Source organism: Bidens hawaiensis, unplaced genomic scaffold, assembly GCF_021521415.1.
Source record: "Bidens hawaiensis isolate Kalapana, Puna unplaced genomic scaffold, B.hawaiensis_p1.1 tig00057033_1, whole genome shotgun sequence".
Classification (NCBI taxonomy): Eukaryota; Viridiplantae; Streptophyta; class Magnoliopsida; order Asterales; family Asteraceae; genus Bidens; species Bidens hawaiensis.
The window spans coordinates 4,093-22,527 of record NW_027500296.1 but is presented as its reverse complement, the minus strand read 5'-3'; the positions used below and the strand labels follow the sequence as shown (position 1 = coordinate 22,527).

Genomic DNA, 18,435 nt, shown 5'->3' with positions numbered 1-18,435 from the left:
CCGTAATACGAGAGATAAAATCTAGTTTTAAATAAATAATGATAATAATGTCAATATTAATCCATTACATGCATGTTTTGGTTTCTTGTACGTTTAGAATTGTTACTTTTTTATATTTTAGGTAGTGTTTGTTATGGAGGAATGAAAGGTGGAATGTAATAAGTCATTCCAAATGAATGAAAAAAAGCATGTTTGGTTACCATGTATGAATGGAATGGATCATTCCATATGGAATGAAACTCTTTTCATTTTTAGGATTTTCATTTTTTTTTTCATTCCTTCAAGGAATGAAAAAGTCAAAAAAGTCAACAATCATTATAACTATTATAAAGTTATAATTATATTATAATTACTATTATTATTTTCCAATTATAGTTATTATATTATTATTATTATATAATCATCATTATTGTTTTGTATATTATAATATAACTATTATTATATTAGAACTATTACTACATTATCAACATATATATTTTTTAAAATTTGATGAGATAATATTCACAACGCATATACGGTTTAACGATCTCGTTATAGTACGAGGGTCCTAAAAATAGTTATTATGAACATTCATTTATTATTAATATTATTTATATTTATTTTTTATTATTATTACTAATAAAAATATTAATAATAATAAAGTGATTAATCATTCCATTCTTAAATGGTAACCAAACATGACAATGGAATGGTAATGATCCATTTCATTCCTTTGTCCATTCCATTCCCTCATCTATTCCATTACCCCGTACCAAACATGCTATTTACTGAAACGTATCTCTACCATAATCAGATTTGGAATTGTTTAATAACTTAATTTATTCAAAATCATATCATAATGTATAATTCAAGTTATCATTGTACTCAACAACTACGTGGGTATGACTCATACGCTAAGAGCATTTCCATATTGAGGAGAGAAGTTTATGATTTATAAACGGTTTTGTGACATCTTATTGTCTTAAGTTCGAAATTTGATTTAATGCAGTTTTTTTTACAGTAGTGGGTTTCATCTTCGATGATGTTTCTGGGTGAATTAAACATGGAGCGTCAAAATCAGTATGGACGATTGATATCTCGTCTCATGAAGGTTCACTCGAGTATTGAGGGTAGTTCCGGAGGCTGTTAAAAAAACAAACCGTCTTGTGAGTGGAAAAATAGAAGAGAGGGGAGGAGAGAAGGATGAGATAGCTTAAAAACCATTGTGTTTTTAGCCTTCCCCGTTGTATATGCTCTAATAAGCAGTGTTGTTAAAACTAGATAAAATCGGTTGGTTAGACCGGAAACCAGACTCTTGCCTGTTTTAATTGGCATGCGTTGAACCGACACTGGCTATAACAGTTATTTTGTCTTTCAAGTGGTGATCGACCGGTGAATTGATTTTGAGTAAAAAAAATTGTAAATTTTTTATATTTATAGATTTAGACTTTGAGAGCTCTAATATGCATATGAAAGATTTTTTTATATTTGTTTATATTTATAGATTTAGTGTTGTATTTTTGGGTAGCACCTTTCCTTAAAAAAATATCTTGCCATTATTTTAATTTTTTTCCTGTGAAAATCAATATACCAATTTACAAGCTAACGAGTTTTTAATTTTAATACTTAGCATAAGTATATGACTTTTAGATATTAATATATCTTTTAAAACCATTGTTCAAGCAACGCATACACATGGTCGTGTATACATTGCTTGCCTGCACAATGGTTTTAAGATTTTCGTTGTTTATGAGTTATTCGTCCATTCGGCTCGTATGACTCATTTTTCACATAAAATTCAATACCAAACACCAAAAGTCATTAGACTAGGATATACATCTCACATAAAATTCACTGAAGAACTGTACGAATCACATAGCTCCCATATAACCCCAATAGGGGCTATACTGCACAGAAACACAAATGTCACAAAACTGACACAAACTGACAAAAGTTGTCCCCATACAACTCGTATAGGCTTATACGAGGCGCAAGGCCGGCTATGAGGTAGCGAGGGGTGGTCAACTGACCCTGCCTGACACCCTAATGGACCCGAATTTTTATTTTTTAAAATTATTTATATTTTTTGAGAAAAAAAGTGTATTTTTAATGTTTAAACGTTTAAACCCAATTACTCGACTAACTTAAGTTCCAAACTTTTTCTCGCCTTCGTCCCAAAATTTTTTCTTGATTCTCGGAGATGGCCATGATGAGTCGTATAGGTCGCACATGATTTCCGGATGCCACCCAGATAGCGATGAGCATTTACGTTATCGGTACCAAATATTTCAAAATTTTGAGATCTGTACCGGTACCATCCCGAGCTCATCCTTATACGCTAAGAATCCAAACGAGCTGAGCTACTCGAGATCGGCTCGTAAAAAAGCTCGATCAAGCCCAAGCCCGAGCTCGAGCATAAAAGTAAGCTCATTTAATAAATGAGCCCGAGCTTGAGCTTCACTTATTGAGCTCGAGCCGGCTCGCGAGTCTAAACGAGCCTGCCATTTATATATTTTTTAATATATATTTAATAATATTAATTAATATATATAATGTTATGAAAAAATAACTAAAAGTAACTAAATAATATATATTATTTTATACATAAAATTATAATTAACATATATATATATATATAATTATAAATATAAAAAAATTAATTAATAAATAGTAAATAAGTAGAGCCCGAGCTGAGCTAGAGCTTGTAAATATACTCACCAGCCGAGCTCGAGCTTTGAAAATAGAGCTTGAAACAAGCCGAGTTCGAACTTCGTAAAATTAAACCAGTCGAACTCAAACCTAGTTAATCTCAAGCTCGACTTGGCTCGTTTGCAGTCCGCACAGATGTCCGGATATCACATACTCACATGCCGGCTTTTAGAAAGAGCCAAATAACATATCCCATTATTTGAGATTTTGATTAAAAAACGAAAGTGACGTGACCACTAATGGGCCGTGACTGACCCGGATCCAATCTAATCCAATCATACACAACGTCACTTTTTTCTAACTAAATACAAGGAAATGAGCCGAGCTGCTCACGAGTTACTCGTGATTGGTTTGTTAAAAAACTCAATCTAGCCGAGCATAAAAATAAGCTCGTTTAATAAACAAGCCTGAGCCGACTCGCAAACCTAAACGAGCCTGTCATTTATATAATTTTTTAAAATATATATTTTATAATTATTAATTAATATATATAACATTATAGAAAAAAAATAACTAAATAATATATATTATTTTATACATAAAAATATAATAGAAAAAAATATATAAAAAAATTATAATTATATAAAAAATAAGTAATAAATAGTAAACGAGCTAAGCTTGAAAATCTACTCATAAACAAACTCAAGCTTTGAAAATAGAGCTCGAAACAAGCCGAGCTCAAACTCGAGCTCTTTGTAAGTTAAACAAGCCGACTCTGGTTATTTACACCACTATAAATAGATTATAAATACCCCTCCCATTTTCATAACAATAATAATAACATTCAAATCATACTGTGATCTGTTTGTTATTATTCTGTTACATCCATTCATTCAATCACTTCATAACTAACAAACTAACCGATCTGAGAGTTATATTTTCTGATGACGGTTGGAGCAGGCATATCAGTAACTGATCGGAATCTCAACGTGTTCGGTACTCCAGTGTTGACTGACGTACATCACAATGTGTTCGTGACGTCATCGATCGACGACGGGATGATCAATGGAGCGTTTATTGGCGTTCGATCGGAGCGAACAGGAAGTCGTATGGTGTTTCCGGTGGGAAAACTCGAGTAAGCTTGTTTTAATTAGTTTTATACTTTTATATCAGTTGCTTATAGTGTGAGATTTGCTTGATTTCGAATAAATTTTGAAATTATGTGATTCGGATTGCTAGAGAGATAGGATTTTGTTGAATAGAGTTGCGGATTTGAATAACGGATGCAAAATGAGGCGATTTAGGTTTGCGTGTGTGTGTTATAATTGTGAATATTATTGAATATGATATGCTTCCAAATGCTAGAGAGAGATAATTGTGTTAATAGGAGTTACTTATCGTAATAATAGCTGTTTAGTTTTGAATGATTACTGAAAACTATGTGCTTCAGATTGCTATAGAGATTAGTATTTTGTTGAATAGATCAATAGAGTTGTTGATTGGAATAACGAATGCGAAATGAGGTGATTAGGTTTGTGTGTGTGTGTGTGTGTTCGGCTTCAATTCGATCGTTAGATCTGTTTTGATTTAGAATGTGGGAAAAGGTTAAAATACAAAGGGATACAAAAATTAGAAGTGTGAGAAGGATTTGTGACCCCTCAAAATTTTTTTTAAAAACAATAATAAAAAAATTAACTCAAAACATAAATAGAAAACTGAAATGCTTCCCCCGTCATTCCCGTTTTAAAAAAAAACGCCGAAAAGACACAATGCCGAACAAAATATAACACAATGTTTGAGTAATACAACGCAATATCAAGTAAAAAAAGACACAATGTTAAGGCAAAAAGACAATCAATGACGACAACAAACACAATGATAAACAAAAAGACACAATGATCTTTTTCCATCAACATTGTTTTTTTATTATTATATTTTTTTAGAAGGAGGAAGACGGTGGAAACATTTTTGTGTTTTTACTTTTTTTTTTTAATTAAATTTTGAGTTATGATTTTTTTTTATTTTTTTAAAGTTTTTTTTTTGTGTGGCTACAAATCCTTTTCATCCTTCTCATTTTCGTCCCCCTTTGTAGAATAACTTGACCTTTAGAATGTGATGGAATATATATGCTTCAAAAGGCTAAGGAGACAGAATTTGTTAACTTGAGTTGCTTATCATGATAAGAGTTGTTTAGTTTTGATGTTTTGAAAACTATATGCTTTGGATTGCTAGAGAGAGAGGATTTTGTTGAATAGAGTTGTTGATTGGAATAACGAATGCGAAATGAGGTGATTTAGGTTTGTGTGTGTGTGTGTGTTTGGCTTTAAGTTAGATTGAGTTTGTTTCGATTTATACTAGAGCTGTAAGAACGTTCTGTTCAATGAAGGAATTTTGCTCGATTAACTAATGAATGAACACGAGCAGACGCTATGTTCGTTCAAGTGGATACTTTGTTTGTTTACGTTCGTTTATGTTCTTTAATGTTTGTTTGTTTATGTTTGTTCATTAAAGGTTTTTAATATTTATTTAATGACTTTTCTGATCCTTTCATGTAGATGTAAACAAAATTATTGACTATAAAACAAAAAAAAGGATATTATGTGATTAATTTATATATAAAATTAGCGTATGAAAATGAATGTTAAAGAAAACACCAACATAGACTTGGTAGCTAGAGCGAGCCGCTGACATTGACCATTCTTGGTAGCTAGAGTGAGCCGTTGAGTCGTTGACACTGACCATTCTTGGTTAACCAAATCATATCAATCATTGTTTGTGCTCATTTGTGTTCGTGCATTTATGTTCATGAACCGTTCACGAACAAGTTCATTTCCTCCTTAAATTACGATCACAAACAAGAAATTTCGTTCAGTTAGGTATTTGTGAACCGTTCGTTTGTCCCTTAAAAAGCTTAACTAACGAACATGAAGAAGACCTTGTTCTGTTCGTTTACAGCCCTAATTTATACTATTATCAAGAATCATATGCTTCAAGATGTTAGAGGGATAGAATTTTGTTAACTTGAATTATCGATCGTAATCAGTGATCCAAAATACTGGGAATTGAGGTTTATGCATGTGTTCTATTTTAAACAAAATTGTAAGAGTTGTTTTAATTTATACTATTATTGAGCATTATATGCTTCAAAATGCTTGAGAGATATAATTCTGTTAACTGGAGTCATTGATCATAATACTGGATGAAAACTGCAGGGGATTGAGGTTTATGTGTGTGTTCCGTTTCAAACTATGGTGGATGACACAGAGAATGGGGAATTGCGGTCAGGAGATCCCTACTGAAACTCAGTTTCTTATAGTTGAGACGAGTGAAGGTTCACATTTTGGAGAAGATAATGAAGTTGATGACGGATCGCACCAATCTGCTCTATATACAGTCTTCTTGCCCATTCTCGAGGGTGATTTTAGAGCCGTTATACAAGGAAATTCCAATAATGAATTGGAGATTTGCTTGGAAAGTGGTATGTAAGGTTGTTCGGTTAAAAATATGCTTTTATGCTGTTCTTATATATAAACTAGATGAATATGAATTTGCGTTAATTTGTAGGAGATCCTGCTGTAAAAGATTTTGAAGGTAGTCATCTGGTTTTTGTGGCTGCTGGGCCCGACCCGTTTGATGTTATCACTAACGCGGTCAAGTAAGCACTTTGACTTTGCTAAAACTAATTATAGCTTTCGGTTATTCCATTTTCTGCTATATATCAAGATTTCATAGTTATTAGTTAACTTATGGATTTTGCAACTTACAGGAGTGTGGAGAGGCATTTACAGACATTCTCTCATCGCGAAAGAAAGAAGGTAATTTTGTCAAATACTCTTAAATTCTTGTAGGTAATTCACCGATGGCTAGTTAAACTAATAAATTAATAATCTATTTTTGGTAATTATACTTTATTTAGATGCCAGACATGTTAAATTGGTTTGGCTGGTGCACATGGGATGCTTTTTACACTGATGTTACTTCTGAAGGTGTCAAACAAGGCCTTGAAAGGTACAACTCTTATCATTTTCCATTTAATTTAATCAAATGATACACGTTATTAATAGTAACCCGTGATTATACGATAAAAACAGTTTCCATAAAGGAGTTATTTCACCAAAATTTGTTATCATTGATGATGGATGGCAATCAGTTGATATGGATCCCACTAGTGTTGAAGCTAAAGCCGATAACACTGCTAAGTGAGTACTTTAACTAATTTTCATCAATTTCATATAGTATTTCAGTTACTAACAAGAGTTATTTGTTTTGTATAGTTATGCAAATAGGCTAACTCATATTAAAGAAAACCAAAAATTCCAAAAAGACGGTAAAGAAGGTCACAGAATTGAGGATCCATCCTTGGGACTGCGCCATGTTGTTACCGACATTAAAGATCATCACAATGTCAAGTAAATTTTTAATTTTTTTTACTTTATATAACTTATTAAGATTTGTTAATATAATAATATTTGATTATGTCTAATACCATTGTATTTGCTATTTTATAGGTATGTGTATGTTTGGCACGCGCTAACCGGATACTGGGGTGGAGTGAGACCTGGAACGGGCCAATATGATTCCAAATTATCATTCCCGGTTTCATCTCCAGGAATCGACTCTAACGAAAACTGTGATGCATTTATAGCCATTGCCAAGAACGGGCTCGGTCTTGTTGACCCTGAAAAAGTCTTCAACTTTTACAATGAGCTGCATTCTTACCTTGCATCTGCTGGTGTTGATGGTGTGAAGGTAGATGTACAGAACATTCTAGAAACACTTGGCGCGGGCCATGGGGGTCGGGTGAAACTTACAAGGAAGTATCATCAGGCGTTGGAAGCTTCGGTTTCCAAAAACTTCTCGGATAATGGAATCATCTCTTGCATGAGTCACAACACAGATGGTTTGTACAGGTATATAAACTTGGAACCGCATTACATTATCTTGATTGTATTTTGGGAAATTTGTATAAACTGGCAACCAACTGTGATCTTAATTTAGGCCTGTAAACAAACCGAACGTTCCGCGAACTGTTCGTGAGCCATCCGGGGGGAAAGTTCGTTTATATTCGTTTATTTAATAAACGGACGAACATGAATGTTCGTTTATATTCGTTTATTTAATAAATGGACGAACATTTGGCGGGAAGTTCGTTTATATTCGTGAACCATCTGTTCATATATGTTCATTTATGTTTGTTTATATTTTTTCAACTATGTTCGTTTATGTTCGTGAACTGTTCGTTTAGATTTTAAACAAACGAACATAAACGAACACGAACATGTTCACTTTTTAAATAAACGAACATGAACACAAAATATGTGTTCGATCAAGTGTTCATGTTCGTATAAAGTTAAATGAACGATCATGAACATGTCCTTGTTCGTGTTCGTTCGGTTCATTTACAGGCATATATCTTATATCACTGGGTAACCATCTTTGCTTTCACCGGTAAAAAGGTAACCTCATTTAAAAAAAATCTTGATTTAAGATAACCATATGGGAGGGGATATAGCTCAGTTGGTAGAGCTCCGTTCTTGCAATTGGGTCGTTGCGATTACGGGTTGTACGTTTTGACCAACTTGACTTTTTCTTAGGACTTTACCAAACTAGTCAAGTTGACCAACTTCGTGTCCAAAACAGTCATTTGACAAAAAAAGAAGCCCCTAACCGCTGGTTAAGCCCAAAAAAGCGCCGACTAAGCCTTCTAGACACCGGCTAAACACTAAAAAAAGCCCCTAGCCACCGGTTAAACACTAAAAAAAGATCCTAGCCGCCGGCTAAAATCTAAAAAAAGCCCTTAGCCGGTGGTTAAACACTGTAAGTACCCATAGACACCAAAAAAGGCCATAGCCACTGGCTAAACACTAAAAAAGCCCCTAGCTGCCAGTTAAAACACTAAAATAAGCCCCTATCCGTCTGCTAAACACTAAATAAGCTCCTAGCCGCTGGTCAACACTAATAAAAGCCACTAGCCGCCGGCTAAGCCCTAATTTCCACTTTCCAATGTCTATTTTGGAATTTTTTGGCCAACTTGACTATCTTGTTAAATTTCCCTTTTTCTTATGGGGAGTTGATGTTTCGCTGAGGTGGCATGTTATTATGTGAATCTCTCAACATATAATGTTCTTTTCACTAATTCTGTTGGAACAAACTGTTATAAGTAACTGATCTTATTTTATTTAATAATTAATATGAATTAGATGAATATGAAATCAACTAACTTTTTGCAGTGCCAAGAGGACAGCTGTCATGAGAGCATCTGATGATTTTTGGCCAAGAGTTACAGCTTCACACACAGTCCATATTGCTTCTGTTGCTTATAATACCGTCTTTCTTGGCGAATTCATGCAGCCTGATTGGGACATGTTTCATGTAAGTTAACATCAACATAACATCTCAAACATATTGTTACTTATTATTTTGCTAATTTGTATTTATATATATTGTAGAGTTTGCATCCGATGGCTGAATACCATGGTGCTGCTCGTGCTGTTGGCGGTTGTGCTATTTATGTCAGGTCGGCTTTTCATTCATTTATATACTAGGTTAGGTACCATGTCTTACATGGGTTTGACAACTTAAATTTTGTAAGTGATAACTTTTGTTAAATAAAGTTGAGTAATACATTAAATAAGTATATGAAGTTAAATTACAACTACTATTCACAATCTTAAAAATAAATCATAAATCTCTAAATACATCTTTCGATACAACATTAGATGATACACTAAAAATATGGTAAAAACTAATGTAAAATAGAATTATGAGAGCATAAACGGTACAATCGGAACAATACGAACCAGTCATCAATAGAAGAAAGCTTTCGATCAGTCAAATAATGTGTACTAAAAGAGAATCAATAAGGTTTTGATCGGCAATATATGAATATAAAGAAGGAGATTACAGTTACAAAGGAAAAGAAGGCGGGTTGGGTTCAGTTAAAGATCCACGCGTTTTTGATAATGAGCCCACTAAGTAAGTTTTAGGAGCTATATATATATAAATGATATAATTTATATTAGGCAAATTAAATAATGAAAATGTTTAGTTTATAAAAATGTTTTATAAACTAACCTAATGTTTTTTAAAAATAAAATACGTTTTGTAAAAGCAATTAGAGAAATCATTAAACAAAAAAATATATAAAAAGAACTTTAAAAAATGAATAAATGTATAATTAATATGAGAGAGAGGCGGGAAAAAAGAGTAAGAATTCATAAGAGAACGACATGTGGTAAAAGGAAACCTTTATTTATTATATAGTATAGATTTGTTTTAATTTTTAAACATCAATTGACAAGCAAATATTAATGAGATTATATAAAAACAATACAGTGACAAGCCCGGGCATCATGATTTCAATTTATTGAAAAAACTTGTGCTTCCGGACGGATCAATATTAAGGGCCAAACTTCCAGGTAGACCGACACGAGATTGCTTGTTTACTGATCCCACTAGAGATGGAAAAAGGTAATTATCGGTTATTCATCGGTTTATTTATCAGTTATTAGTTCTTAAAAATTCAAAACTGATGAAATTTAATGTTTTTTCAGTCTTTTAAAGATTTGGAATCTAAACAACTACAATGGAGTGGTGGGAGTGTTTAACTGTCAAGGAGCAGGGTGGTGTAAAGACGGAAAAAAGATTCTAACACACGATGAACAACCAAGCACCATCACGGGTGTCATCCGGGCTAAAGATGTTAATTACTTGCCTAAAGTTGCTGATTCTACATGGGATGGTGATGCAGTTGTATACAGTCACCTAGGCGGTATGTTTACACTAAAATGCCCATTCAAATCCCAACAGTTTCATTATGTCCAGCTCAAAACCAACCGGCCCCGCTGTGTAGCCAGTTGGTTAAGGGAGCGTAAGACTTGGAACAATAACCTAGAGGTAGTGTGTTCGAAACCGATCCTAAGCGCCAATCGCCTTGCCGCTGAGTGAGGCCGATTTACCTCTCACGTGATGGGCCTGGGAGTACGGTCTGGCGTGGGCCGGTTTGCGTGTGTGGAACAGCACGTTTTGGAACAATAACCAACCGGGCCGCCTAGTTATTCTACCTCAATAGCCAAGCAGCACATGCCAAGAATGTTTCCTGTCTGTCGCATCCTTTTTTGACCGCCCGACAAAAATGTTCCTGGCGCTGGTTGGATTTTTCTAGGTATTGGGTGTTTTTTCTAGGTGGCTACTAGATTTTATAAATCCAGACGGCTACTAGATTAATCTAGGCTATAAGAATTTCTTTTTCATATTATGAAAAATCTGATGCTATATGAAAGCTTACGTATATATAAAAAAATAACCAAACAATTTTCATAACTTACGTTGTAAGATCTTTTAATAATAAAGGATTTATTATCTTTTTTTGTGTAATAATATCATATTTTAAGAATTATCATGGTCAAAATGGATATTTTGGTTATTTCCCCTTAATATTTATCATATTTATTGTTTAGCAATTAATTAATTAATTATACTTTTTTGTTTCATTTTGTAGGTGGATTGGCATACCTTCCAAAGAATGCAACTATCCCAGTAACACTAAAACCGAGAGAATACGAGGTTTTCACCGTCGTTCCCATTACAAAACTGTCACGTGGTGTCGGTTTTGCCCCTATAGGTCTGACTAAAATGTTTAACTCCGGTGGGGCGATTTCGGAATTAAGCTACGAGAAGGAGAAAGAAGGAAATGTGGAGTTGAAGGTTAGAGGGTGCGGCATGTTTGGAGCATATTCGACTAGAAAACCGAAAAGCGTAATTGTTGATTCAAAAGAAACCGAGTTCGGGTACGAAGAAAGAAGTGGACTTGTTAGTTTTACACTGAGTGTTCCTGAAAAGGAAATGTATTTATGGGATATTATCATTCAAGTATGAAGAAGTAGTTTTGAGTGTCAAGAGGTTACATTACATGTAACATATGTACCAAAATTGGACTCTATTTATATTGTTGTATAATAAGATACATAATATATGTCACCATGAATACTATAGATGTTGTCATTGTTGTGGTCTTTATAAGAACTATATTCATCTTGTACTTCATCATTAAGGATATATTTTAGCTCCCCTATATTATTATATGTATATAATACAATTACAAACTTTGGTATCGTTAAGTGCCGATTGGGCCACTTGGCGGTACCGTATTGGTCCTTGAATTTTTTTTTGTTTTAGTTTTGGTACCATGATAAACATAACGGAAACCGAACGAATTCGCGTATACCTTCCAAAGGTGGAAACTAAAAATCCTCAACGGAAGCCAAAATTGTCGACGGAGGTCCAAAAGCTCAGGGGAAACCAAAAAAAAAAATCCCATCGGAAGCAAAAAAATCTCATCGGGAGACAACGATAATCTTGCCAGAACGCCTAAAAGATCCTGTTGGTCAGTGGCGGAGCCACATACACCTTACAGGGTTCGGCCGAACCTGGTCAATTTTCGATTTTATATATAACTTATTGGTACGATTTAACGAGCGAACCTATTCTTTTTCAACGAGCAAACCCAATATCACAAAATCTCCAAAGACATTTCATCGTTCCTCGTCGAAAAACAAAAACTTGAATTTAGAGGAGAGCAAACGATGTCATTTTCTTCTGTTAGCCTGTCGCCATTTTTGTGATATATTGGGAATTTGTTATAATATCGATATTGTGTTTTATTTATTTGGCCGAATGACTGACCCGACCTGTTAGGCTCGAAGACAACGAAAAAATATCGACTACCGAAAAATCCCGAACCTACAGGAAAAAATTCCTGGCTCCGCCACTAATGTTGGTTCAACTTTTTTTCTTTTCCAAAAAAATCCGGGTGTCTCGACGAGATATTGAGATGTAGCATGACCAGGTTGGTTGAAAAATCTAGTCAGGTGAAGATTGTTAAGTAGGTGGGTCGATTGGACTTTGGGTGAATATTTTAGCAAACCCTGTTCGATTTTTTATTTTTATTTTTTCGAACGACTAATTTCCATTCATACAGTGCCATTTTCCTGCTAACAAGAAGCTAACAAGAAAAGGTCCAAAAACAACTGAACAAAGGTTACATAGTCAACATATTCCACTTTGTCCAATCCGGATCCCACCTACCCGTTCTATTTTTAATCCACAAGAAGCTCAAATACTTTTATATCTCTAGTAATACTTTCTACCTTAATTCTCTTGCTTGAGTGGATATAATCATTCTCGGACCTCCACAAACACCAGCGTGCCACCATTACAACTGACTGAACCATTTTCCTCTTATGCTCAATATCAAGCACATGTTTTGTGAATATCAAAAATGTCTTTTACAAAAAGAAAAAAACCAGAGGAATATTACACCACCTGCTAATCCTTTGTCACACCACCGCAACTACGTAATATGATGTAAAAACGTGATCCGTGGTCTCTCCTGAAGCCAAACAAAAACTGCACATAGCCAAACCTACTAGGATGCTCCTCCTTTCAGATTATCAATAGTCAAGCAACAACCTTGTTCAAATGGACAAAATGTTTATTTTTTACTAGTTAAATGTACATTTTGATACTTTCCCACTCTTAGCTAGAGGTGGGCAAATAAACAGGTTAACCAAACCGACCTGAAAATTAAACCGGTTTGGAACCGATTGAAACCTTAGGTTCATAATCGGTTTGCAATTTTCTCCACAAAAACTGGTTCCAAACCGGTTAACCTAACCGAAACCAGTAGAAATCCGAACCGATACCGACCAAAACCCGAACCGAAACCGATCATAACCTGGTCAAGAAACCGGTTTTAACCCGAACCGAAAATGATCATAAACCGTTTTTTAATTTTATTGACCAAACTAAACCGGTTTCAACCCAAACGGTTTTGAATTTTAAACCGGTTTGTGCACCTCTACTCTTAACTAGAGGTGGGCAAATAAACCAGTTAACCAAACCGACCCGAAAATCAAACTGAAACCGAACCGTTTTGAAACCGATTATGTAAAAACCGGTTTGCAATCGATTGAAGTTGTAGGTTCAGAACCGGTTTGCAATTTTCTCCTCCAAAACTGGTTCCAAACCGGTCAACCTAACCGAAACCAGTCGAAACCTGAACCGATACCGACCCAAACCTGGTCAAGAAACCGGTTTCAACCCGAACCGAAAATGATCATAAACCGTTTTTGACTTCTGTTGACCAAACCAAACCGGTTTATGCACCTCTACTCTTAACAAACATGATGAGTCAACCATATCCACACGTGTGCACATGCACGAATGAAAGAGGAGTTGACCAAGTGTTTTATGAGTGACCAACCTGCCAATGTCTCACACGCTCAACGGCGTTGAATTCTTTATCATTTTATCACAATATCATGCACTTATTATGTGTTTATAACTTTATATTCATCATGCATTGCCTATATTTAACCACCCTTCATAATATTCTTGATTCAAACCATAATTTAAACTCATCAAATCCTTCATTTTAATTTCCTCTCAACTTTTTAAAAAAAAAGTTTTTTTTTTTCGGGTTTTGTGAATTTTTCGGGTTTTTTTTTCTTTTGATATAAAGAAATGGGTCGGATCCCGTGTTGTGAGAAGGAGAGTGTGAAGAAGGGTCAGTGGACACCCGAAGAGGATCACAAGTTGTCTTCATATATAGCGCAACATGGGACGCGTAACTGGCCGCTGATTCCCAAGAATGCAGGGCTCCAAAGATGTGGGAAGAGTTGTAGGTTAAGATGGACGAATTATCTGCGGCCGGATCTAAAACACGGGCAGTTCTCGGATGCCGAGGAACAAATCATTGTCAGGCTATGAAGAAACACTAAGTTACCCCGGCAGATTACGGATAATCTTAGGGTTAAATAGATGTTTCCCACTAGGGTTAGGTCCGGCAAAGATGGTTATTCTTCTGATGACCTGCAAAACAGACACCGTGAGCTCGTCACTGAGAAGGGGGGGGTACCTCCTTGTGACCACCCTCCGGCGTGAGAATCAGACTAGATTACTCTGAATATAAATGTATATTAAGAGAAATAGCTAGAGCCGATAAGATATGTGATGGTATAAGATAGTATATGATAAGATGTGATCTCCATACCGTTCCAAGGTGTTAGAGTATTTATAGCCGAAGGTAGGTTTCCAAGCAGGTACAGCCAGCTGTATAATATTCCTTTTCTACCAACTGTGGGCTACGCACGTGCCATGCTGGTGGTTGGTGGGTAGGCAGCGGCTGATAGTGACATGGCCGGCTGTGTACTATTCCTTTTCCACCAACTGCAGGCTATGTACGTGCCACGACAAGGGTTGGTGAGTAGGCAGCGGCTGATAGTGACATTAAGTACTAGAGCGTGCTGCTCGTCGTACTGTTGTCAGTGAGCTGTCACCCTGTGATTGGTTCATGGGCTGCTTTGGTCAGATCTTGTCTATTTTGTCCATACCTTGGCAGGTATAGTACAAAAGATCCTCCAGAAGCGTACGGACTGGCTCATTTGGGCGGGAGTATTCCCGCCTTGCTCATTCCTTCTTCAGGTGACATTACTGAATTATTGAGAGTTAGTGCCTTGTGCGTGTAGCCTTACTATTAGTGCGGGTAGCCTCCGCTGATGGCTTGTATCCGCAGCTGCGGGAACAGGCGGGGTACTTCACCATTGGGAGGCTTTTCCTGCGGGAACAGCTGGCGTATGCGCGTAAGGTCTTCATCTCTCTGAGCATGGTGGATCCTGCGGAACCAGTTGGTCTTTGCGCAGACGTCCCTCTTCAAGGTGAGTCTTGCGGGTCCAACTGGGCTCTGCTGGGACCTACCTCTTCAAGCCCCCCCAGTCCAATGTTCTTCTCATGAATTTTTAATAAGTGAGGTGAACTTTTGGACTTAAGCAAGGGGTTTTGAAAAGGGTTTTTAGTTTTAAGGTTTTCCGTGGGGATTCTTCCCGCGGTTTTCCTAATGTCAAGTGCAGAAATTCCCGACTTTTCTGCTTGATCTTTGGGTATGATGCGGGTAGGTGTGTAACCTCCTCGCAAGTCAGGAGCGTTGAGTTTCACTTGTGTAGATTCTCCACGAGGTTTTGGTAGTTTTAGACATAGTGATCAATTATGTTAAACAACCAATTCCATCTTGGAGCTTCAAACAATCTAGTTCTCAACGTTCCCGCTATGCGGGGATGTTATTTCCCTTTCCACAAGCATGGCCCAGAAGATCCTTCTTGGTTTTAATTCCCTGCAAGTGCTAAGTATGTGAAGGGTTTCGCCTTGACAGTGTACCCGCACTCGTCTTATAGTTACTTGACTTCCAAGGTATTCTTGGCTTCAATTCCCTGCAGGTGCTAAGTACGTGAAGGGTTTCGCCTTGACACTGTACCCGCACTTGTCTTACGGTTTCTTGGTTACCAAGGTATTCTTGGCTTCAATTGGAAGGCTTTTCCTGCGGGAACAGCTGGCGTATGCGGGTATGGTCTTCATCTCTCTGAGCATGGTGGGTCCTGCGGAACCAGTTGGTCTTTGCGCAGACGTCCCTCTTCAAGGTGAGTCTTGCGGGTCCAACTGGGCTCTGCTGAGAACCTACCTCTTCAGGCTACATTCTGTCCTAGGAAATAGGTATGTTTGGATCATGTCATGAACCTACGAATAATGTTTTCATACTTTGAAAAATAGTTTATGATATAAAACAATAATTTAGGGCTTATGAAAGTAATTAACATTTTTTTGTTTAGGATAACACACTTAATTGTTTATTTATATAAGAAAAAATTAGAGGAGTATTAATTTTTCTAGAGAACAATTACATCTATAGAAAGAATATACGTTAAACGTTAATTTAGTGTAACATATCTACTTTTACTCGTGTATAAAACTTTACTAAATATAAGTTCAGTCTAAAAATCATATTACATTTTTTATCTGTCCTAGGAACGAGACAGTAGATTTACTTATCTTGTCATATTGCATTTTTTATCGGTCCTAGGAACGAGACAGTAGATTTACATATCTTGTGCTTAGAGGTATGAATTTGTTCTGAGATAAGTATAAATGTAAAACACGTTCGTTAAAAAAAAGTGATTCGATCGATCAAATTATTTATTTTTTTGGATAAAAGTACCAATATAGGATATAAAAATAATCTCAAATCTTCACATAAACAAACCCTACGCTTAATGGCAAAAATATTAACTTGAAATGAGAAAGCTTTTCAAGTTTTAAAGAAAACAAGAACAAATTATATCAAAATGTAACAATTATGTTGTATGTTCTATGTAACCACAGGTGGTCAATCATAGCGGCACAATTACCAGGACGAACAGATAATGATGTCAAGAATCACTGGAACACGAAACTGAAAAAGAAGCTATCGGGTATGGGGATTGATCCCGTGACACATAAGCCATACTCCCACCTCACGGCGGAGATAGCCACCACTCTAGCCCCGCCACAAGTGGCTAACCTAGCCGAAGCAACTCTCGGCTGCTTAAAAGATGAAATGCTTCATCTTCTAACTAAGAAACAAATAGATACCGGTTCCAATCACCGGTTGTACAGGTACAGGTTCCTGTACAACCGATGATTAACAGCAATGGAACCACATCACCTCCTTACCACATTTCTTCAAAACATGAAATGAACGATGACGATACCTTTGAAAAGATCAAGATCGGATTGTCAAGGGCGATTATACAAGATCAAATTCAAGATCATGCAAATGCACCATCAAACAAACTTTGGGACATGAGTCATGGAGCCACATCCGGGAATTTTCCTGGATTTCATTACGCTTTTCCGTCTTTTGAACATAAAGGAGAAGGGTCTCCATGGAGCCAAAGTATGTGCACCGGAAGCACGTGCACCGCGGGTGATCAACATGGCTAATTTCACTCAAAAATGGTGGATGAAAATGGTGATGTGTCAGAAGGTGAAAAGGATGCAAGACATGTTTCAAGCATGTTTAGCCAAGATTGTGATTTGTGGGATTTACCTACTAATGATCTCATGAATCCTTTGGTATAAATATATAAGAGATACATAAGCAAAACATATTATAGATCCAAAGTTTAATAAATGTAATGATGCTTGTTGAACAAGAATATCATCTTATATATACCTCATGTATGGTGCAAAAAATTGAATCTTTTAAGGAGCACAAATAAGGGAGTGTTTGGATTATTGAGGTGATTATTTGCTTATTGTGTTTTTTTTTTATTGAACTAGCAACAAATACATAACCCAGTGACAAAAGTCAGCCTCATACGTTAACGACAATGCTAGGTAGCCCGCCTAAACCCACCATCTCTTGTTTTGAGGAAAGCTCGTCGCTAGATCACCTACTATGGTAAAACCTGGTTGAGATCAGATTCAGTTGTGAGACCTTGCGGTGCTTACGATTATTTAGAAACTAGATAAGTTGTTGATTTCAAGAAATAAATAAATTGGCAAATTTCAAATACTCCATAAGAGCTTTTTCGGTTCTAAGGCTCATTGATAAGGATGAGAATCGCACGTCTATTGGTAAATCTTAGTTTCGCACCCTATATGTATATCGTGTTCAATACTTAGTTCAATACATGTGAGTATACATTTATCTGTTGAGATTTTCAAATACATTCCTTACTACTTCGAGTTTTATATAATTTTATTACTCAAAATGTTTAGAAATACAACTGCTAAAAATTAGTGAATTAATAGATTATTCTATTTCCAAAACAAAAGAAATAAAAATAATAAAAAATTATTTATATGTATATGCATATGTATCACTTAAAACCATGCACGATGAAAGTTTTAAAACTAACCACATATCATCTATACTCATTGACACCTCACTCTCATCAACGTTTGACGCTTCCCACCTCACTCATTTGAATATAT

At 35.8% G+C, this 18,435-nt stretch overlaps 1 protein-coding gene and 1 pseudogene across 1 annotated transcript; both read left to right on the top strand.

The window, feature by feature from the left end:
* Positions 1-3,572: 3,572 nt before the first annotated feature.
* Positions 3,573-11,592, top strand: LOC143601744 (putative galactinol--sucrose galactosyltransferase 1). Its single transcript, XM_077079061.1, has 13 exons — positions 3,573-3,763; positions 5,841-6,106; positions 6,193-6,283; positions 6,395-6,443; positions 6,545-6,636; positions 6,720-6,827; positions 6,903-7,037; positions 7,137-7,538; positions 8,859-9,000; positions 9,078-9,145; positions 9,964-10,098; positions 10,182-10,399; positions 11,129-11,592. Exons 1-13 carry the CDS (start codon positions 3,573-3,575, stop codon positions 11,503-11,505), a joined length of 2,274 nt encoding a protein of 757 aa, XP_076935176.1. The 3' UTR covers positions 11,506-11,592.
* A 2,559-nt stretch (positions 11,593-14,151) lies between these two features.
* On the top strand, positions 14,152-17,589 carry LOC143601745 (transcription factor MYB80-like; annotated as a pseudogene).
* Positions 17,590-18,435: the final 846 nt, after the last annotated feature.

Coding starts and splice junctions, on each gene's coding strand:
- LOC143601744 (XM_077079061.1), top strand. CDS start 3,573: ATGACGGTTGGAGCAGGCATATCAGTAACTGATCGGAATCTCAACGTG. Junction 6,444..6,544: donor CTCATCGCGAAAGAAAGAAG/GTAATTTTGTCA, acceptor TACTTTATTTAG/ATGCCAGACATGTTAAATTG. Junction 10,400..11,128: donor TGTATACAGTCACCTAGGCG/GTATGTTTACAC, acceptor TTCATTTTGTAG/GTGGATTGGCATACCTTCCA.